At 43.3% G+C, this 22,819-nt stretch overlaps 1 protein-coding gene across 2 annotated transcripts in view; it reads left to right on the forward strand.

The window, feature by feature from the left end:
- Positions 1 to 22,819, forward strand: part of LOC110529328 (disintegrin and metalloproteinase domain-containing protein 12) — a 145,548-nt gene that overhangs the window by 113,383 nt on the left and 9,346 nt on the right. Inside the window, exons 12-20 of one of the 2 annotated variants that reach the window (XM_021611461.3) lie at positions 3,673 to 3,850; positions 6,348 to 6,437; positions 6,836 to 7,031; positions 7,253 to 7,361; positions 7,854 to 8,052; positions 8,336 to 8,413; positions 11,560 to 11,668; positions 12,183 to 12,369; positions 12,734 to 12,836. In XM_021611461.3, coding sequence (XP_021467136.2) covers positions 3,673 to 3,850; positions 6,348 to 6,437; positions 6,836 to 7,031; positions 7,253 to 7,361; positions 7,854 to 8,052; positions 8,336 to 8,413; positions 11,560 to 11,668; positions 12,183 to 12,369; positions 12,734 to 12,836 — 1,249 coding nt within the window. The remainder of the gene's footprint in view (positions 1 to 3,672; positions 3,851 to 6,347; positions 6,438 to 6,835; positions 7,032 to 7,252; positions 7,362 to 7,853; positions 8,053 to 8,335; positions 8,414 to 11,559; positions 11,669 to 12,182; positions 12,370 to 12,733; positions 12,837 to 22,819) is intronic. The other variant, XM_021611468.3, reaches the window with a different exon arrangement.

Consider the following 22,819-nt stretch of genomic DNA (forward strand, 5'->3'; position numbering starts at 1 on the left):
TAATTAATTCAGTGTAATTTCCTATAGATCAGTCCTGCTGACGAAAGAGCACATCAGATGATATCCATTTGCTCTTTCCATCTGTGTGTCTGCCTGGCATTGAACTCCTGTTAGTAATGACAAAGGCTGTCAGCGTTTGAGCCCCGGGGAGTACAAAAGATGCTGTCTGTCATCATTGCCACTGCTCTAAGTAAGATATGAACGGCCATTCATCATATGAGCTATCAAGGCGTGATCAGAATATGAATTAGCTTCTGTGTCAGCTTTTATGAATAACCTTATTTACTTGTGAAATAACAACTCCTATTGACTCTCATACTGGCTGTCAATCAAGCCCTGCAAGATGACTATGTTTGAAATGGATATACTCTACGACCAATATGTGGCATCTGCCCCAACGCCCCAACACCTCCTAGTCCTAATTAGATCTACATTGCTTGACTGCTCATGGAGAAAACGTGGGTGTTTTAAGCTAACGTATAGTTCCTCGTAATATCATTTTCTGGACTGCGTAGCCGGCACGTGGCATCAGCTGTAACAACAGTCACTAGGGTGTAGGGGGATCCACATTCCATAGCTGTATTAAAGGACTAGAGGGGACTAGCGAGCAGGGCCCACACCTCTCCCTAGGCCTGGTGGACCTTCTCTGGGTGCTCAGCTGGGTAGGAGATGATGGACGGTCTTAGGCTGGTCGCAGCAGATTGCTTTGTCTGCTAGTGGAGTTAAGTATTGTGTTTTTCCCCACACAGATCAGGGGTCTCCACCACTCTGGTGTGTTATCAGCAGCAAGCATGCTATTTACGAGGGCCTGCCCAGTGGCTTGGTGTAGGCCTGCTCCATCTCACTTTGGTTCCCCCCTAAAGAGCAGCCAAGCTCTGTGTAGTTTGTAGACCCTGTTCTTTTGAGGTAAACATACTTAGAACCAAGTGGATGAATGAAGCAGACAGGTTGGCGTGGTGCTGGTCATCACTGGGAGGCGAAGATACACTTGATACTCACAGAGGTGTTTCAGAGGTGATGGGTGGACTGTGTAGGACAGCACGATGTCTACTCCCAGGGAGTTGTAGTGAGTGAGAGTTCAGTGGGTTTTTCCTCAGTAGTAAGGAGGGGGCACAGTGTGTTTCCTGGCTAGCTCCCCTTATCTCTTGGCCCCTAGCGGGCCCACTAAAGAGTGAACTGATGACAGTGCAACGTCCATAGAATTACAGCTGCCAAATCCCCCCTAGGCTGAGGAGAAGCATCACAGATGCCCTCACAAACCTGATGCCAAGTTTTAGCTACAACCCGAGTCTGTGTCACATTAAAGGAAGTGATTCTGTCTAACGTCAAGGTTTAGCCTCAAACCTTCTTTGGTTCACACAATGTCAAGTTCACCAACCTGGTCCACCCAGTGCCAAGACTCTCAGTCCTTTTAGTCCTCTGACTCTTTGAAGCAGTCATGTCTGATGTCAGCTGTATGTCAGCTGTTCCACAATCCCATGCCAGCGGTCACCCTCCTGACCATCTTGCTCGGCCCAAACCAACGTCCTAGTTTAGTACCAGTCCTTCTAAACTTCTGTTGGTCTTAAAAAGGCTTTTGAAACTGCCGCCTGTCCAAAAGCCAACCCTCCATCAACTTCACCACTCACAACACCGCTCACTCTCAAATACCAGGCTTACTCAAAGCATTTTCTTTTGTGCCAGTCGCTTGTGCCAATACCACTCCTTCATACTGTATCATTAGCCAGCTTTACATACTGAAGGTGAACCAGCCTAGAGTGAAACAGTAAAGTGGCCATATAGGCCTGTGTGTCTCTGGCTCAGCCCACCTGCTGCCATGTCTAGTACTGTTATTACAGATTTGTCACGTCCAGTGTTCTGTTCTTTGGCTTTAGTCTCCTACTGTCAGAGTTGTCAGGGTGATGGGAGGGAGGTTAGAGGAGGACAGGGGTTGATAATGAGGTGAAGCAGCAGTGTGTATCCGTCTGTCCTGTGGTTGGTTGGTTGTTCGGTACGTACAGTACAGCCTGAGGAAAACACTCTGACAGCACAGAAACCCCAGGGAGGACAGCTGTTACAGACATATTTTTTGTCCACATTTAGGATGTTTTTATTTCTTACTTTTCTACTTATGTATACATACAGTTTACACTATAAAAAAATATATATATTTGGATACCCCTTCAAATGAGTGGATTCTGCAATTTCAGGCACACATGTTGCTGACAGGTATATAAAATCGAACACACATCTCCATAGACAAACATTGGCAGTAGAATGGCCTTACTGAAGAGCTCAGTAACTTTCAACGTGGCACTGTCATAGGATTCCACCTTTCCAACAAGTCAGTTCGTCAAATTTCTGCTGTTATTGTGAAGTGTAAACGTCCAGGAGCAACAACTGCTCAGCCGCGAAGTGGTAGGCCACACAAGCTCACAGAACGGAACCGCTGAGTGCTGAAGCGCGTAGAGCATAAAAATCGCCTGTCCTCGGGTTGCAACACTCACTACCGAGTTCCAAACTGCCTCTGGAAGTAGTGTCAGCACAAGATCTGTTGGTCGGGAGCTTCATGAAATTGGTTTCCTTGGCCGAGCAGCTGCACACAAGCTTAAGATCACCATGCACAAAGCCAAGCGTTGGGTGGAGTGGTGTAAAGCTCGCTGCCATTGGACTCTGGAGCAGTGTAAAAGTGATGAATCTCACTTCACCATCTGGCAGTCCGACAGACAAATCTGGGTTTGGCGGATGCCAGGAGAACACTACTTGCCCCAATGCATAGTGCCAACTGTCAAGTTTGGTGGAGGAGTAAAAATGGTCTGGGTCTGTTTTTCATGGTTGGGGCTAGGCCCCTTAGTTCCAGTGAAGGGAAATCTTAACGCTATAGCATACAATGACATTTTGAATTTATTTTTATTATAGTTTTTTTTTAACTTTCTTACTTATGTAGACATACACAGACTGGTAAAAAGTCATGTAGAGATATAATGTACTGCATGTGGATAAGGTCTAATCATCATGTTTAAAATATTCTTCACCGCAATGTATAAGCAAATATTATGTTGTTGTCGAAGACACACAGACCAATTCTAAGAGGCATGTGTAATTTTCCCATAGCCCATCTCTTCAAAAGCCTGTTGCTTCAAACGGCCCAGATTACCCAACCTCCTCTGTGATCGAAGGCTAAGGTCTGCCTGAGCAGCGGATAAATATTTATGAAAATAAGTAGCTTGCAAACCATGCTGCATCTTTGTTGTATTGAACATTTGTCTGTTTGTGTGTCTTTGTGCTTATGAAACTGTGTCAAATCGGAACTCATCTGATGTCAGTAGACCGTTAAATATGTGCCGAGGCCTTATGAATGAACAAGCCAGCAGAGCCTTTATAGTTTCAGTCTGAGCTCTGTCTGGGTTCGCTACTTTCTGGCATGTGTACATTTACTTGTCCTAAGTTAACCTTTCAAGGCTTAAAAATATGAGCATACTTTAACTAGGAATGACAAGCATACAGGAATGAATCAGGTCACGTAATAGCCTGTTGGACTATTCTATGGAAACTCTGACCTTGAACATCAGGAGCTTGCCAGATTGCGTGTGCCCATATCACAGGTTTGTGCCCACAGCAAGTTTAATGTAACAGTGTATCTGCATAGCAACACTTTGCACTCAACAAGTTTCCTCTGTCTTTATCCCTCAGGTACCCATTTCCTACGGTATTCAGCACCTGCAGTAAGAAGGACCTGGCAGCCAGTCTGGAGAAGGGAGTGGGGATGTGTCTGTACAACATGCCTGAGGTCAAGGTGCTGTACGGGGGACAGAAGTGTGGCAATGGATACGTGGAGGAGGGAGAGGAGTGTGACTGTGGAGAACTGGAGGTACAACTGCACAGAACGCAGAGAAGCAATTATTTCTGTTATATTATATTGTAGCTATAGCTACCGATAGCTTACATGCTGACACAATGGACCAGCAGTCACTATCCACACTAAAGAACACAGAAAACTACAACAAACCATTAACACCCGCAAAGAATTGCAACAAATGGCACACAGTAAATACAAGCAATCACCCAGAACACAGCACAAGAAAATTCAAATGTTATATACGTGTAGTTGCATGTCCTACTGTCAATGTTATTTTGCCACAAAGGCAATGACATAGATGTGTAAAACGACTCCATGCATACAGTAACACAACAAACCACCGGAGAACCTAAGCCATTTGCAACTATTTACCCAGACCCTTCTCCCTGTCAGCCTCCCATGTGTGCCGAGCATTTATCTGATTCTGTGCCATGATGATGTCACGTCCTGTTCATTTGCTCATTAATCAAGTGAGCCGTCCAAATTTGTGACAATCCTAACAAACAAGAGAGTAATCAGGGCGACGTGGAGCTTTCTTTGTCTCTGCCATCAAAACAACAGAGCACTACACTGACATGGTTGCCATGGGAACTGAAACAAGTCCAAACCAGTCCAGACCCACATCTGGGGAACAGGTACTGGAGCAGCATACAGCATCACTCTAACTCACAACCATTGCAGCAGCTGCTCTCACATCCCAGAGAACATGAGAAATCCCTCTGGCAATGTGCTTAGGTGTAACTCTTCAAACAGAGCAACAAGAAAGCAGGTAATTAACTGGATGTGAGAGTGTTGTTGTCGTCTTCAGGATGGTTAAGGACGCCATTAGGGAGGCGTTTGATGAAGATGCATTTGATATGCAGACAATTGAACTGTTTTAGCATTCCCATTCCATCATACATTCACATAATCCTCTTTCTCTCTCTGTAGATACATATCCACTCCTCTCAGACGTCTAATTTACTGTGGCATCCAGTGGCTATGCTAATAAACATATCTCTGTTCTTGAGTCTACTCCGATGATACACACTGATGTCATTTTGGTCTCAAGTGTTTACAGATTTATCAAGTAATGATGGGACCAGAATCCCCTCAATTACAGTATGAGGTATTTCCAATCAGGCAATGATTATAACACCCTAATACCAGCTGTGTGGTTTGGAATACTGCTGTTCCATTACCTCCCTGTGCCCCTCCGTGACCCAGTGACGTCACCAGAGGCCTGGTGTGGTGGGCCGTGGTCCCAGTTGGACCGGGGGATCAAAGCACCCCTCTCTTCCCACGAACAAAACAATAGGCTGACGTCAGGCCACAAGAGCACAGCCAACCCCATAAAACTCCCTTCCACAGAGCAGCAGTGGCCAACTAGACCACCTCTAGTCCTGACCCATCAGCATCAACACCTTGTCAGGCCACAGAGTCAACGTACCAGGGTCTTGTTGGGAAGTGAAGACGAAGAAGAGATGGTTGTAGCCGGGACTCTGTTGTGGCCTGGAAAAGGAAGTTGATGGCGTTTGTCCTCTAATGAAAGGTTTTTAACACCGTTCTGTGCTCTTTCACGCTGTCCTTCACTTAATCTCTTTAATTAGCCTTGTACTTTTACCCCTCTCTCCCTCTCAATCTCAATCCCAGTTCATTTCTCGCTCCATCACCTCGTCATTCACTCTCCGACACCTATCTGTCTCTCTCTAACCCACCCTTCGCCCTCTTCACCTCTTTCCCTCTGTGGCCAGCTCTCCATTTCCTTCCATTGTGTTACATGTTTGTAATCTCCAGGACTCAGGGGCCTCAAAGCTCACCAACCCCAGCTCACCCCACCAGCCACTCAATTACAAGATCCTTTCACTACCTTCACCCTCAATGAAACCTCAACCAAAGCCCCCTTAACCTACCACACCCCCTTCCCAACCTACAATACACCATCTCAATCACCACAGCTGAGCTTGAGCTCTGGAACTCCCCATCCACCCACCCATTGTATAGACAGGCAACGCAAGGGACATCAAAACATAATGTTGTTTTAACAACAAAGCCAACCACAAATCCAAAACATATGAGCTGAAGATATGTTTACCCTGACAGAGAATGGTCTCTCTCCTGTCTGACCGCTCCAAGAGAATGATCTTTCGCCTGTCTGACCCTGACAGAGAAGGGCCTCTCTCCTGTCTGACCCTGACAGAGAATGGCCTCTCGCCTGTCTGACCCTGACAGAGAAGGGCCTCTCTCCTGTCTGACCCTGACAGAGAATGGCCTCTTGCCTGTCTGACCCTGACAGAGAATGGCCTCTCTCCTGTTGGTTTGTTCTGTGCTATTGTGTCTCCAGGCTTTAGCTCACAGTGTTAAGGGGCTGCACTGTGGGACTCCAGGGCTACAGTCAATGGATTCCCTACAGGATGTGCTCTCCCTGAGCTGGAACACTGATCTGAGATGGACACAGCAGCAGCAGCTGAGAGTTGGGGGTCCAGACCATTAATCAGGTCCATGTGTTGCTTTGTTTTGTGTCACTCAGGAATGCATGAACCCCTGCTGCAATGCCACCACCTGCACCCTGAAGGGAAATGCCGTGTGCGCCCACGGACAGTGCTGCGAGGACTGCAGGGTACGACTACTCTTTCTGTTTCTCTTTTTATACCTCTCCCAACTGTCTTTCTCTTTCCCTCCCTCTCCCTTGCACTTTTGCTCTCTGTCTCTTTCTGACTCTTTCCCTCCCAGTCAAAATGATAAAGAGTGGGAATCTAATTATCTCTTCTCCATTGACAAGTATTACACAACCATGTGTTTACAGTAAAAAATTAAGACATTTCGTTTCCAGGGACTTTTAAGCCAATACATGAAGCTGTATTCAAGCACAGTGCCCTCACAGTGTGTGTGTGTGTGTGTGTGTGTGTGTGTGTGTGTGTGTGTGTGTGTGTGTGTGTGTGTGTGTGTGTGTGTGTGTGTGGGCTGGCTGTCGGGGGTGTTTGTTGGTGTCTGTGCGTGTGTGTTTTCTCTCTGCAGCTGAAGCCTGCTGGCACACCGTGTCGAGAGTCCAGTAACTCCTGTGATTTGCCAGAGTTCTGTACTGGTGCCAATCCCCACTGCCCTGCCAACGTGTACCTGCACGACGGTCACTCCTGCCACAACGTGGATGGATACTGCTACAACGGCATCTGCCAGACTCATGAGCAACAGTGCATCACGCTATGGGGACCAGGTCAGTAGAGCGCCACAAATGATCAGGACCACTTGATGAAAGTCTTCCATGTTTGGAGATCTAAGATGAGTACATCCGTAACTTTCCTTAACATGTTTATTGAAGTAGCTAAGGAAAAACTAATCCTAGCTCATAAATCACCCTTTCTCTCTCACTCTCTCTCTCTTGCTCTCCCCCCATTTCTATCGCTCTATATTCCTCTCTCTCACTTTCTCCTGCAGGAGCCAAACCTGCCCCAGGGATCTGCTTTGAGAGGGTCAACTCAGCAGGAGATCCTTACGGGAACTGTGGGAAGGACTCCAAAGGATCGTTTGCCAAATGTGAAGCCCGGTAAGACTGAGCAGCTGTTGTTATGTATGTCATGTCTTCGAAGCAAAAAGAGCTAGCTAGAAAGACAAATGAATAAAGCAACATTGTTTATCTGAATTGGTATTATCAAGAGTGCCATCGACAATCAGCATGGCACATTAAATGGGACAAATAGCAGAGGAATCATTAATAGAGAGAAAAACACAATTTGGAGATAATGAAGGCTAATTACAGTTTGAAGTATTCATGAAGCACTTTATGCTATTGTTCTTAGATCTCCCATGGGTGAAATCTCTAATCAAGCATTTGTTAATTGATGTAATTGCTTTAATGACTGGAGCACTGAGAGAGTCATTATTAGGGTGAGACGAAGGCTGTCTAGTCTTTCATCTTTGGTTATAATTGCACACGATGTCACACGTCGGAAATTGTCAATGTTAAACTTTATGCCTTGTCATTTATGTTGCATGTGTGTTTATGTGTCGATGCGTGTGTTGTTGTTTTTTTACACAGAGACGCAAAGTGTGGCAAAATTCAGTGTCAAGGAGGGGCCAACCGGCCTGTGATTGGCACCAATGCCGTCTCCATAGAAACCAACATCCCTCTTCAGGAAGGGGGGAGGATCCTGTGTCGGGGAACCCACGTCTACCTGGGTGATGACATGCCCGACCCTGGACTGGTTCTGGCTGGCACCAAGTGTGGAGAGGGCATGGTGAGGGTACTCTGTAGGGCACTGCAGCTGTTATCAGAGCTGTTAGCAGAGCTAGAGAGAGATTACCGTCAACGCTGGTGGAGATGCTAATGCCCACGCTTGTCTTTGGCCCAATTCCAAACCAATCACTTACTTTCATTTCTGGGATCAGTTGAATTGGGCCCCTTACGAAGTACATTAAGTAGAATAGATAGCAGATCTCGGAAGATATGCTTTCCATTCAGTAATTAACATCACATGCGGAGTACTATGTTTTCAATATGACTCTTTCTCTATTCCATAGATGTGTCTGAATCGTCAGTGCCAGAATGTCAGTGTGTTTGGAGTGCACCAGTGTTCAGGGAAGTGCAGCGGACGAGGGGTGAGTACTCCGAGTTGGAGGGTATCATCTTATGCAGAGGATCTAGAAGGCAGTGACTTATTCCAGTCTCTTAGCTAAACACCGGTGTCATGTCAATGTTATTAACTTATCACAGCATCTTATTGACCTCAACATAGCATAAAATAGAACAGTACAGGGCTTTACTGTGCGACCATTTACTCGCAAATTTTGCTGTGCGACCTGGAATTTAAATTTAGGAGAACCAGTGCGTCTAGAAAAATGTATGATTCTAGCCTTTAATATTTTTCAATGTGCTCCTAAATTTCTTTGTGTGCGCACATATTTTTCAACCTTGGAGCACACGTCGTCGTAGAGCCCTCTAGCTAGTACACTAAGCCCTTTACTCTGCTACACCGAGCACCAATTTAGTTACTGCTCTTCCCATGAATTATGGAAGCTACTTCCATGCTGTACAATCAATCTTCATCGACCCAGAGAGGTTAAATCAAAGATGGCGGATGAATGAAGATAGTTCACTTAGGCCGTTTACCGTTGAAAAAATATTGTCAGTTGCGGTCTACCTAACTGGGTGTGTCTCCCATAGACACCAATGCAATAGCAGCTGGGTCTGGTCTACTTAGTTTGTTTACTTTCATTGACCCAGAGAAAACAACTGGGGGGGGGGGGACTGCGAGTGGGGTGTCACAGTTCCTCTTCCGCCTCTTGTTAAATCAATATCATTTAATGACATCATCTATTGGCATAGAGAAGGCAGGCCAAGCAGCATTCAAACATACTAGCAAGTAGCTATAGTCTGGAAACATCCAAATGTAGTCAAAATGCTCCTTGGTGTTTGAGTACGTACTAATAATGCAACAATAATTATTTATGTTTCATTTACTTTGTTGTTTAGTTGAACAAGTGAATGAATGAATGAAAAGTAGAACACTGGGCCAGATGTGCTTACAATGACTGGCTTTTGAACCACTACATTGTTGAATCACCTTCATCAGAGGTGAATTTAAAACACAGAATCAAAGCTGGATTAAGAAATTGCCTTCATTTACCTTAACTTTTGTTTGGGTGCTTCTTTGAGGTTTCATTTGACCTGTTATTGGATGATGTAAGAACAGGTTGAACCAGGTGATGTCATCTGTTATTGGATGTAAGAACAGGTTGAACCAGGTGATGTCATCTGTTATTGGATGTAAGAACAGGTTGAACCAGGTGATGTCATCTGTTATTGGATGTAAGAACAGGTTGAACCAGGTGATGTCATCTGTTATTGGATGTAAGAACAGGTTGAACCAGGGGATGTCATATGTTATTGGATGATGTAAGAACAGGTTGAACCAGGTGATGTCATCTGTTATTGGATGTAAGAACAGGTTGAACCAGGGGATGTCATATGTTATTGGATGATGTAAGAACAGGTTGAACCAGGTGATGTCATCTGTTATTGGATGTAAGAACAGGTTTAACCAGGTGATGTCATCTGTTATTGGATGTAAGAACAGGTTTAACCAGGTGATGTCATTTGCCACAGCACTTTTTAACCACACCACTTTTGATTTAGTTTAATAAAATATATCGAGACAAAGCTTTAAAAAGAAGTGCTGTTTTTTAGACCAATTTGCCTCATGATTTGTCAACTCACACACACTTTCTCTGTGCTTCACATCGGAGTGCTGCTGCAGGCTCTTTGCATGTCTTGACCAATCAGATTAACGGAAATCACAGATCATGCAGGCCGGGCACCCCGCTCTCCACTTTCCTCCAGTATTTATTTAGCAAGCGTGATAACACATCACTCCCAACAGACACAAGCAAAAACTCTTCCATAAATGTAGCAGCCTATACATCTAAACATTAGAGATCTGACATGTTGTATTGCATTGAAACTTGACTATTTTTCAGTTTGAAGCAAGCTCAGCCCAGGGAGTTTTATTGTCCAATCATGTTGCTTTCTCTGTGTCTGTGTATAGGAAACCCCCTAATCCTTCTTTATTCAAATATAATTCATATGAACAAGTACAAGGTTGCTGCAGTTTGACAGGTTTTTCATCCTCCCCAAGTTCAGGAGTTTTTTTAAACCATGTGAACTGATTAGAAATACTCTGGTCCCATCACAGCTCATATTTTTTTTCACAACAGATGAATCTCATCATACCGTATAAAGTCTGGAGTTTTAACTGGTTAGGTTACCAGATCAGGAAAAAGTACTGGCCCCAGAAAAGAAAAACAAATTGCCACACCACTCTGTACTAACTACACATTAGTGCCTTTATTTCTCTAAATGTAACATTAAATTGACTATAGTCAGACCCACACTATGTCCTCAAATATAACCGACCCTAAACTGTAGATCCAGAACCAGTATGCATCTCCATATGTGGCTCTGTGTAGATGTAAGTCTATATAACATGATGTGTGTATGTGCGTGAGTGTGTTTACAAGTGTACTGTACAGTACTATGTGGTAAAATCCTATCACATCCATAGATCTCCCCTCATGGGTTCTTAAGTGTCCTTAAGTGTCCAGTCTTGACCTACACCACCCCTAGCCCCAAACACTCCAGACACATAAGGGAGTGCCAGTCACTACGAGGGAGGCAGGGAAAGGTCTTCCCAGTTCGGGGCCAGATCTGATCTGGAATTATCCCAACCACAGGCCTCCCTGCAGCTGACAGCTGGACTCCAATATCCCGCTAGGGAATCCTGTTGGATCCCTTTCCCGCTCAGAAAACTTTTTTGGGATGGGCTGTCCTCTGCACATGTTTTCTCAATCATGTTTGATACTGCACAGTCTATGGCGCCTGCCACATCAAAACCGATGTGTCTGATGGAACGAGTGTGTGGTTTATTTGTAGAGGTAATCCAAACATTGTGGGCTGGGATCCTATTTTCATCTCTCTCTTCTCTGAAGAAATGCAGGCTCAAGTACGATGCATACTGGTAGCTTATAAAGTAAGTAAAATAAGTCATGCATACTTGCCATATCCCATGAATCCTTGCACTGTAGTCTCTTTCACTGACCTGTGTTTGATGATCACAAGAGCCTAGAGTTCTGGCACACAACTCCCTGTGCTCTGACCGGTGTCTGTTGGTAAAACACAAGCTATGGACAGTATTGTATTGTACAGGTAAAGATGTGTTAATACTAACCAGCATGCATTGTGATTCTAGGTGTGTAACAACTTGGAGAACTGCCATTGTGAGGTGCACTGGGCCCCTCCCTTCTGTGAGAGGGCGGGGTTTGGGGGCAGCCTAGACAGTGGACCAATGAGATTGGCAGGTACAGTACGCTCTTTCCTCTTTTTACTTCACTAACTTCACCCTCTTTCTCACTTGCCAGTGCAGACACTAAGACAGTTAGTTTGGGATAATTTAACACCTTTAGCTGTGATTTCATAACCTGCTTACAGCAAGTTAATTTATTTTGACAGATCTACCTCAGTCACCTACAAATGTAGGATCTTAATTTGACCACTCTTTTGTTGCTGAGAATTTTCCTGCACCACAGGAAATGCAGATGAGCTTTGTGATTTACATACATTCACTGAAAACCTGCACTAACACACAGATATATTAATAGCATTGCACTTTTCATGTAGTCTACTCTGCTATGCAGGAAAATTCTCAGCAACAAGAGTGAACAAGTTACCTTTCCCTACCTGGTACAACTTTTTCATGCCTGGTCATTCAAGAGCAAAAGGAAATAATTCTGGAAATAATGTCAAATGTACTAAACCACTGCTGTGGCTTCTATTAACACTCTCTGTGTGTGTCCTGTTTGTGCCGTGCCGTAGATGTGCGTGTGTGTGTATTAATGTGCGTGTTGTCGTATGTGACATCAGCCGACAGCAGGGTGGTTGCTGTGGCAATCCTGGCCACCCTCCTCAGCCTTATGGGTGCTGGGTTCCTGGTATTCCTTAAGAGGAAGACTCTGGTCCGTCTGCTCTTCACAAACAAGAAAACCACAATGGAGAAACTGAGGTACAGTAGGACACCTCCTCCCACACCTGTGTTTACTCTTATGCTATCTTGACATACAGAACATCTCTAGAAAAGTAGACTTTCTTGGAGATGATGTTCTTGTAGAAATGACATCATGGTCCCATGGTCTCTCTCTGGTGATTTGATGTGTTCACAACAACGGTATCCTTGTAACTCCACTAACCATGTGAGAGAAAAACACATACCAGTAGTCCTTCACATAGTCCTCACAATGAAGAAGGCCTGTTACTGTGTGTCTCAAAGCTACAGCTCCTGTAGAATAGTAGGAGAGCTGTATAATAGTAGTTATCAGTAAGTAGAAGACTTGTATAGTAGTTGAAATGTTAGCTTTCTGTCCTTATAGATCAGTTGGGTCGACCAGACCAGCCAGCCCCAACCAGACTCAGTCCATGTACAGTCCACGACGCAAGCCCCCAGCCAAGCCTCCAGGTACCAGCATATACAAGGTGGGTCTCTTTCTGCTGGAGGTAATGAGCAACTGATTTTCCCCAATAGTCACTTTATTAGAACAGACTGTTACACATGACTGTATATCAATCAAATGTATTTATAAAGCATCAGCTGATGTTAAAAAGTGCTGTACAGAAACCCAGCCTAAAACCCCAAACAACAATCAATGCAGATGTAGAAGCACAGTGGCTAGGAAAAACTCCCTAGAAAGGCAGGAACCAAGGAAGAAACCAGGCTCTGAGGGGTGGCCAGTCCTCTTCTGGCTGTGCCGGGTTGACATTATAACAGTGCATGGCAAAGATGTTCAAACGTTCATAGATGACCAGCAGGGTCAAATAATAGAGTCTAAAACAGCAGGTCCGGGACAAGGTAGTACATCCGGTGAACAGGTCAGGGTTCCATAGCTGCAGGCAGAACAGTTGAAACTGGAGCAGCAGCACGACCAGGTGGACTGGGGAAAGCAAGGAGTCATCAGGCCAGGTAATCCTGAGACATGGTCCTAGGGCTCAGGTCCTCCGAGAGGAGAAAAGAGAAATTCACACAGGACATTGGATGAGACAGGAGAAATACTCCAGATATAACAGACTGACCCTTGCCCTCAACACCTAAACTATTGCAGCATAAATACTGGAGGCTGAGACAGGAGGGGTCGGGAGACACTGTGGCCCCGTCCGACGATACCCCCAGACAAGGCCAACCAGGCAGGATATAACCCCACTCACTTTGCCAAAGCACAGCCCCCACACCGCTCGAGGGATATCTTCAAACCACCAACTTACTACCCTGAGACAAGACCGAGTATAGCCCACGAAGATCTCCACCACGGCACGAACCCAAGGGGGCACCAACCCAGACAGGAAGATCACGTCAGTGACTCAACCCACTCAGTGACGCACCCATCCTAGGGACAGCATGGAAGAGCACCACTAAGCCAGTGACTCAGCCACCGTAATAGGGTTAGAGGCAGAGAATCCCAGTGGAGAGATGGGAACCGGCCAGACAGAGACAGCAAGGGTGGTTCGTCACTCCAGTGCCTTTCTGTTCATCTTCACACCTCTGGGCCAGACTACACTCAATCATATGAGCTACTGAAGAGATGAGTCTTCAAAAAAGACTTAAAGGTCGAGACCGATTCTGCATCTCTCACATGGATAGGCAGACCATTCCATAAAAATGTTGCTCTACAGGAGAAAGCCCTGCCTCCAGCTGTTTACTTAGAAATTCTAGGGACAATAAGGAGGCCTGCTTCTTGTGACCGTAGTGTACGTGTAGGTATGTACGGCAAGACCAAATCGGAAAGATGGGTAGGAGCAAGCCCATGTAATGCTTTCTATGTTAGCAGTAAAACCTTGAAATGAGCCCTAGCCTTAACAGGAAGCCAGTTGGAGTGATATGATTACATTTTTTGGTTCTAGTCAAGATTCTAGCAGCCGTGTTTAGCACTAACTGAAGTTTATTTAGTGCTTTATCCGGGTAGTCGGAAAGTAGAGCATTGCAGGAGTCATGGATTTTTCTGCATAATTTTTGGACAGAAAGTTTCTGATTTCTGCAATGTTACGTAGATGGAAAAAAGCTGTCCTTGAAACAGTCTTGATATGTTCGTCAAAAGAGAGATCAGGGTCCAGAGTAATGCAAGGTCCTTCACAGTTTTATTTAAGACAACTGTACAACCATCAAGATTAAATGTCAGATCCAACAGAAGATCTCTGTTTCTTGAGACCTAGAACTAGCATCTCTGTTTTGTCCGAGTTTAAAAGTAAAACATTTGCCGCCATCCACTTCCTTATGTCTGAAACACAGGTTTCTAGGGATGGCAATTTTGGGGCTTCACCATGTTTCATCGTACAGCTTTGTATCGTCCGCATAACAGTGAAAGTTAACATTTTGTTTCCGAATGACATCACCAAGAGGTAAAATAAAAAGTGAAAACAATAGTGGTCCTAAAATAGAACCTTGAGAAACACCGAAATGTACAGTTTCCAATCTCTCCAAAAGAATGTGGTGATCGATGGTATCAAAAGCAGCACTAAAGTCTAGGAGCATGAGGACAGATGCAGAGCCTTGGTCTGACGCCATTAAAAGGTAATTTACCACCTTCACAAGTGCAGTCTCAGTGCTATGATGGGGTCTAAAACCAAACGGAAGCATTTTGTATACATTGTTTGTCTTCAGGAAGGCAGTGAGTTGCTGTGCAACAGCTTTTCCCCAAAATGTTGAGAGGGATGGGAGATTCGATATACGCTGATAGTTGTTTTCATATTTTCTGGGTCAAGGTTTGGCTTTTTCAAGAGAGGCTTTATTACTGCCACTTTTAGTGAGTTTGGTACACATCCGGTGGATAGGGAGGTGTTTATTATGTTCAACATAGGAGAGCCAAGCACAGGAGGCAGCTCTTTCAGCTTGAAGTTTTAGAGGCCATGACTATTTTCATCAATGTGTCAAGTGACATAGTATTAAAAAAACTTGAGTGTCTCTCTGATCCTAGGTCCTGGCAGTGTTGTGCAGACTCAGGACAACTGAGATTTGGAGAAATACACAGATTTAAAGAGGAGTCCGTGATTTGCTTTCTAATGACCATGATCTTTTCGCCAATGAAGTTCATGAATTTATCACTGCTGAAGTGAAAGCCATCCTCCCTTGGGGAATACTGCTTTTTAGTTAGTTTTGCAACAGAATCAAAAATACATTTTGGATTGTTCTTATTTTCCTCAATTAATTTGGAAAAATAGTATGATCGAGCAGCAGTGAGGGCTCTTCGATACTGCACGGTACTGTCTTTCCAAGCTTATCGGAAGCATTCCAGTTTGGTGTAGGGCCATTTCCGTTCCAATTTTCTGGAAGCTTGCTTCAGGGCTCTGATATTTTCTGTATACCAAGGAGCTAGTTTCTTACGACAAATGTTTTTTGTTTTTAGGGGTGCAACTGCATCTAGGTTATTACACAAGGTTAAATTGAGTTCCTCAGTTAGGTGGTTAACTGATTTTTGTACTCTGACGTCCTTGGGTAGGTGGAGGGAGTCGAAGGGCATCAAGGTATCTTTGGGTTGTCCGAGAATTTATAGCACGGCTTTTGATGATCCTTGGTTGGGGTCTGAACAGATTATTTGTTGTGATTGCAAATGTAATAAAATGGTGGTCCGATAGTCCAGGATTATGAGGAAAAACATTAAGATCGACAATATTTATTCCATGGGATCAAACTAGGTCCAGAGTATGACTGTGGCAGTGAGTAGGTCCGGAGACATGTTGGACAAAACCCACTGAGTCGATGATGGCTCTGAAAGCCTTTTGGAGTGGGTCTGTGGACTTCTCCATGTGAATATTAAAGTCACCAAAAATGTGAATATTTTCTGCCATGACTACAAGGTCCGATAGGAATTCAGGGAACTCAGTGAGGAACGCTGTATACAGCCCAGGAGGCCTGTAGAAAGTAGCTATAAAAAGTGATTGAGTAGGCTGCATCGATTTCATGACTAGAAGCTCAAAATACTGAAATGCAGTCATTTTATATGTACACTACCGTTCAAAATGTTGGGGTCACTTAGAAATGTCCTTGTTTTTGAAAGAAAAGCACATTTTTTGTCCATTAAAATAACATCAAATTGATCAGAAATACAGTGTAGACATTCATGTTTTAAATGACTATTGTAGCTGGAAACAGCTAATTTTGAATGGAATATCTACATAGGCGTACAGAGGCCCATGATCAGCAACCATCACTCCTGTGTTCCAATGGCAGGTTGTGTTAGCTAATCCAAGTTTATCATTTTAAAAGGCTAATTGGGCATTAGAAAAACCTTTTGCAATTATATTAGCACAGCTGAAAACTGTTGTTCTGATTAAAAAAGCAATAAAACTGTCATTCTTTAGACTAGTTGATTATCTGAAGCATCACCATTTGTGAGTTCGATTACAGGCTCAAAATGGCCAGAAACAAATAACTTTCTTCTGAAACTCGTCAGTCTATTCTTGTTCTGAGAAATGAATGCTATTCCATGCGAGAAATTGCCAAGAAACTGAAGACACTGTGTACTACTACAACGCTGTGTACTACTCCCTTCACAGAATAGAGCAAACGGGCTCTAACCAGAATAGAAATTGGAGTGGGAGGCCCCGGTGCACAACTGAGCAAGAGGACAAGTACATTTGCGGGTCTAGTTTGAGAAACAGATGCCACAAGTTCTCAACTGGCAGCTTCATTAAATAGTACCCGCAATACACCAGTCTCAACGTCAACAGTTTAGAGGTGACTCCGGGATGCTGGCCTTCTAGGCAGCGTTGCAAAGGAAAAGCGATATCTCAGACTGGCCAATAAAAATAAAAGATTAAGATGGGAAAAAGAACACAGGCACTGGACAGAGGAACCCTGCCTAGAAGGCCAGCATCCCGGAGTCGCCTCTTCACTGTTGACGTTGAGACTGGTGTTTTGCGGCTACTATTTAATACAGCTGCCAGTTGAGGACTTGTGAGGCATCTGTATTCTAGTCATGGCTCATCCTGTATAACTACTGCTGTACACACCTTTTCTATTCAAATTTCATATTCCTTCAGAAAGTAGTCACACCCCTTGACTTCAAACTGTTGTTTGTTACAGCCTGAATTTGAAAAAGATTAAATTTAGATTTTGTGTCACTGTCCTACACACAATACCCTATGATATCCAAGCTGAATCATGTTTTTAGGATTTATTTTACAAATTAATTAGAAGTGTAAAGTTTATATGTCTTGAGCCAGTAATGATTAAACCCCCTTATGTCAAGCCTAAATAAGTTCAGGAGTAAAAATGTGCTTAACAAGTCACATAATAAGTTGCATGGACTCTGTGTGCAATAATAGTGTTTAACATGATGTTTAAATAACTACCTCATCTCTGTACCCCACACATACAATGATCTGTAAGGTCCCTCAGTTGAGCAGTGAATTTCAAACACAGATCCATCCACAAAGACCATGGAGGTTTTCCAATGCCTCACAAAGAAGGGCATCTATTGGTAGATGGCTACAACTAAAAAGAAGCAGACATTGAATATCCCTTTGAAAATGTTGAAGTTATTAATTACACTTTGCATGGTATGTCAGTACGCCCAGTCACTACATAGATACAGGCGTCCTTCCTAACTCAGTTGCCGTAGAGGAAGGAAACCGCTCAGGAATTTCACCATGAGGCCAATGGTGACTTTAAAACAGAATTGAATGCCTGTGATAGGAGAAAACTGAGGATGGATCAACAACATTGTAGTTACTCCACCATACTAACCTAATTGAGTGAAAAGAGGAAGCTTGTACAGAATACAAATGTAACAAAACATGCATCCTGTTTGCAACAAGTTACTAAAGTAATACTGCAAAAAATGTGGCAGTGCGATTAACTTTTTTGACCTGAATACAAAGTCATAGTATGTTTGGAGCAAGTCCAATAAAACAAATTACTGAGTACCATTCTCCATATTTTCAAGCATAGCGGTGGCTGCATCATGTTATGGTATGCTTGTAATCGTTAAGGACTTGGTAGTATTTAAAAAAGAAACAGGATGGAGCTAAACTCAGGCAAAATCCTAGAGAAAACCCTGCTTCACCCTGCTTTCTACCAGACACTGGGAGATGAATTCACCTTTCATCAGGACAATAACGTAAAACACAAGGCCAAATCTACACTGGAGTTGCTTACCAAGAAGACAGTGAATGTTCTTTAGTGGCCCAGTTACAGTTTTGACTTAAATCTACTTTAAAATCAATGGCAAGACCTGAAAATGGTTATCTAGCAATGATCATCAATCAATTTGACAGAGCTTGAAGAATTTTGAAAATAATAATGTGCAAATGTTACACAATCCAGGTGTGGAAAGCTCTTAAAAACTTTAAATCGCAGCCAAAGGTACAAAGTATTGACTCAGGGGTGTGAATACTTTTCAATAAGATATTTCTTTATTTCATTATCAACACATTAGCAAACATGTTTATGTCATCACGGGGTATTGTGTGTACATGTAGATGGGTGAGGAAAAAAATAGTAATTTCATACATTTTGAATTCAGGCTGTAACATAACAACATGTGGAATAAGTCAAGGGGTATGAATACTTTCTGAAAACACTGCATTCGTTACACCTGCTACAGAACATGAGAGCGGAGTTGAACAGTTGGAAATCTTTCCATGTCTTTCCTACCGCTCTGCTAAATTCACTCCGCGCTCACAGGCAGAATTCGATTCATTCATTAAAATCAGAATTTAACAAACAGCCATCGATTTTTGTGACTACCTGGGCCTACCAATAATTTTTTAAGTATTGAAACCAAACCATATCGATTTGAATGAAAAGTGATCTTTTTTTGCTGAGTTTAGGTCAGGAGCCAGATAGGGAGCCTAAGAAGGAACGGAAATGAATTGTTTAGGCTATATTATTTGAATTATTTCAAGGCTATAGCCTGCAAAGAAATACATTGAAGCATTTGCGAGCGTGACACAATAGGCTGGTAGTGACATAAAGCGCTCAGCATTTATTGAACAACATTTCATTGTATTAAAGTCTATAAATTGCATATAGGCTGTGACTTACTTTGAATTAAATACAAATTAAACTAAAAATGATTTATTAGTGCTTGGCCAGTCTGTGACTTCAGGCTCATGCGATGGTACCTTTCTTTTAGCATGTGCACGTAGTAACTACACTATCATGCTTTTGGGATAAATGTATTTTCAGATTCCACAATGATTCTTTAGTTGTGGACACGACATCACCACACTCCCTCTCTTACTCTTGGTCCTCATCTTTTTAAGTCACCTTGATTAAACACCTGTGTGATTTATCAGTTTCTTTATGAAAATATTTAGCGAACTCCATGACAGTAGCTTAAGCAAGGAGCTATAGCAGCACACAAGTAGACTACAGATGCATGCTGGAGCGGGCATACCCTGAGCTCTTGAAGTGAGCGCTACTGGAGCAAAATTGGAGCGGGCGAGAAGGCCGCCGCTCCAGCCTTTGGGAATCTCGCAGTAATGATTTAAACCCCCGGAGCTGCAGGGTAGCCTAGTGGTTAGAGCGTTGGACTAGTAACCGGAAGGTTGCAAGTTCAAAACCCCAAGCTGACAAGGTACAAATCTGTTTTTCTGCCCCTGAACAGGCAGTTGCTAAGCCATCATTGAAAATATGAATTTGTTCTTAACTGACTTGCCTAGGTAAATAAACAAACGTACTCTGACCCGCTATAACATCTGCTAAACTGTGTACGTGACCAATAAGGGAGCTGGAGTCCGCACTCAGGTTTTTTTCCCCAACCTTCCCTTATGATCAATTGATTAGTATGGTTCACTCACAGGCCTACACAATGGATGATGTAACAAGTACACTTTGCATTGTATAAAAGATTGGGATATAGGGAGAACTAAAACGTGTGTTAGCAAAGAAGTATTACAAACGAATTGCTGACAAACTGACACACCTTTGGATTTCTAATGTAATGATACTGTATCAGAACCGCAGCACCACAACAGGGAATCAACTTGGACTGAGACCTGCCATGCTTATCTGAACCTATTAATTCCAGACTTATTGTCAAAACAAGTTGACGGCTAAGCGGATAATTGATTTAGTCTCAGCGGCTCTCCCTTGAAGAAATATTCATGAGGCCCATATTGCTGGCAGAAGGCTGAAGGAACTTTAATTGAGATGCTGCGGTCCATTTCAATGAAATGGTAATCATGATGCAGTATCATTATAGGGTTCTGCCTGAAATGAAAAGTGTTTGTGTACAGGGACACAGGAGAACAGGGTTGATTGATTCAAGCGTAGGAGGCAAATTGGGGTGGACTTGTGTTTGAATTGATAAGCATTGAGGGATGTGCGTGCATGTGTGCGTGCATTCAAACAGCCAGTCGATTCCCATGGAGAACAGCTGGAGTGTATCATTGCGGTCTGAGTTCAGGGTAAAGGTTAGCTGGCTTAGGCAGGAAGGAAGATGCTTAACCCAGTTCCATCTCCAATACCAGTATCTTATCTTGTAGTGAACATGGCTGGCTCCTCAGCAGTATTCAGTCCATCTGTCTACTGTATCTGAACAGTCAAATAGTTTGCTTCACCTGTGTCTAATTGACAGTTTGCTGTAGTCCCACTCCAGCTGTTTGTTCTGGCAGTCACGGTTGCCACTGTCCAGATGTCCAGCAGACTCTTTGCAAGTTACCTGGCATAGCTGCAGTCCAGGCCAGTTCAGTCAGTCCAGCTATCTCAGGTGCAATTAGGCTTATTCTGGAGGGCTAACAGCTGTTCTGGACAGGCAATTTGGTGCTGTCGTTGACCATTTCAATGTGTTAAATTCATGAACTATGTTTTCTGTTATTGACTGCCTATGACACCTGTTAATTCATAGTAATATCATCTCCATGACAGAGAACTTAGGTATAGTTTTACCCATAGAAATAATAATGAATAGTAAGTGATGGCATAATGGGTGGACATTTGGAGTGTACCCATGCCCGGAAGTAAAAACAGGAAGTGTATCCTTCAATCTGTGCTGTGATTTGTTGAGTCAACTCACATTCCCAAAAAATAAATTCCATTGCATGAGCAACATCAGTTAGAATTAGAGGTCGACCGATTAATTAGGGCAGATTTCAAGTTTTCATAACAATCGGAAATCGGTAATTTTGGACGGCGATTTAATATATATATATATTTTTTTAGACCTTTATTTAATCTTTATTTAACTTGGCAAGTCAGTTAAGAACACATTCTTATTTTCAATGACGGCCTAGGAACGGTCAGATAAATGCCTTGTTCAGGGGCAGAACGACAGATTTTTACCTTGTCAGCTCAGGGATTCAATCATGCAACCTTATGGTTAACTAGTCCAACGCGCTAACCACCTGCCTCACGAGGAACCCGCCTGTTACGCGAATGCAGTAAGAAGCCAAGGTAAGTTGCTTGCTAGCATTAAACTTAATCAATCATAATCACTAGTTATAACTACACATGGTTGATATTACTAGTTTATCTAGCGTGTCCTGCGTTGCATATAATCGATGCAGTGCGCATTCGCGATAAAGGACTGTCGTTGCTCCAACGTGTACCTAACCATAAACACCAATGCTTTTCTTAAAATCAATACACAAAAGTATATATTTTTAAACCTGCATATTTAGCTAAAATAAATCCAGGTTAGTAGGCAATATTAACCAGGTGAAATTGTGTCACTTCTCTTGCTTTCATTGCACGCAGAGTCGGGGTATATGCACCAGTTTGGGCCGCCTGGCTCATTGCGAACTAATTTGCCAGAATTTTACGTAATTATGACATAACATTGAAGGTTGTGCAATGTAACAGGAATATTTAGACTGATGGATGTCACCCTTTAGATAAAATATGGTTCTGTATTTTACTGAAGGAATAAATGTCTTGTTTTCGAGATGATAGTTTCCGGATTCGACCATATTCATGACCTAAGGCTCGCATTTCTGTGTGTTATTATGTTATAATTAAGTCTATGATTTGATAGAGCAGTCTGACTGAGCGATGGTAGGCACCAGCAGGCTCATAAGCATTCATTCAAACAGCACTTAGGTGAGTTTTGCCAGCAGCTCTGCTGTTTATGACTTCAAGCCTATCAACTCCCGAGATTAGGCTGGTGTAACGTTCTGATGTGAAATGGCTAGCTAGTTAGCGGGGTGCGCGCTAATAGCGTTTCAAACGTCACTCGCTCAGAGACTTGGAGTAGTTGTTCCCCTTGCTCTGCATGGGTATAGCTGCTTCGAGGGTGGCTGTTGTCGTTGTGTTCCTGGTTCGAGCCCAGGTAGGAGCGAGGAGAGGTACGGAAGCTATACTGTTACACTGGCAATACTAAAGTGCCTATAAGAACATCCAATAGTCAAAGGTATATGAAATACAAATGGTATAGAGAGAAATAGTCCTATAATTCCTATAATAATTACATCCTAAAACTTCTTACCTGGGAATATTGAAGACTCATGTTAAAAGGAACCACAAGCTT

Source organism: Oncorhynchus mykiss, chromosome 1, assembly GCF_057628025.1.
Source record: "Oncorhynchus mykiss isolate SJ-2025 chromosome 1, ASM5762802v1, whole genome shotgun sequence".
NCBI classification, from domain to species: domain Eukaryota; kingdom Metazoa; phylum Chordata; class Actinopteri; order Salmoniformes; family Salmonidae; genus Oncorhynchus; species Oncorhynchus mykiss.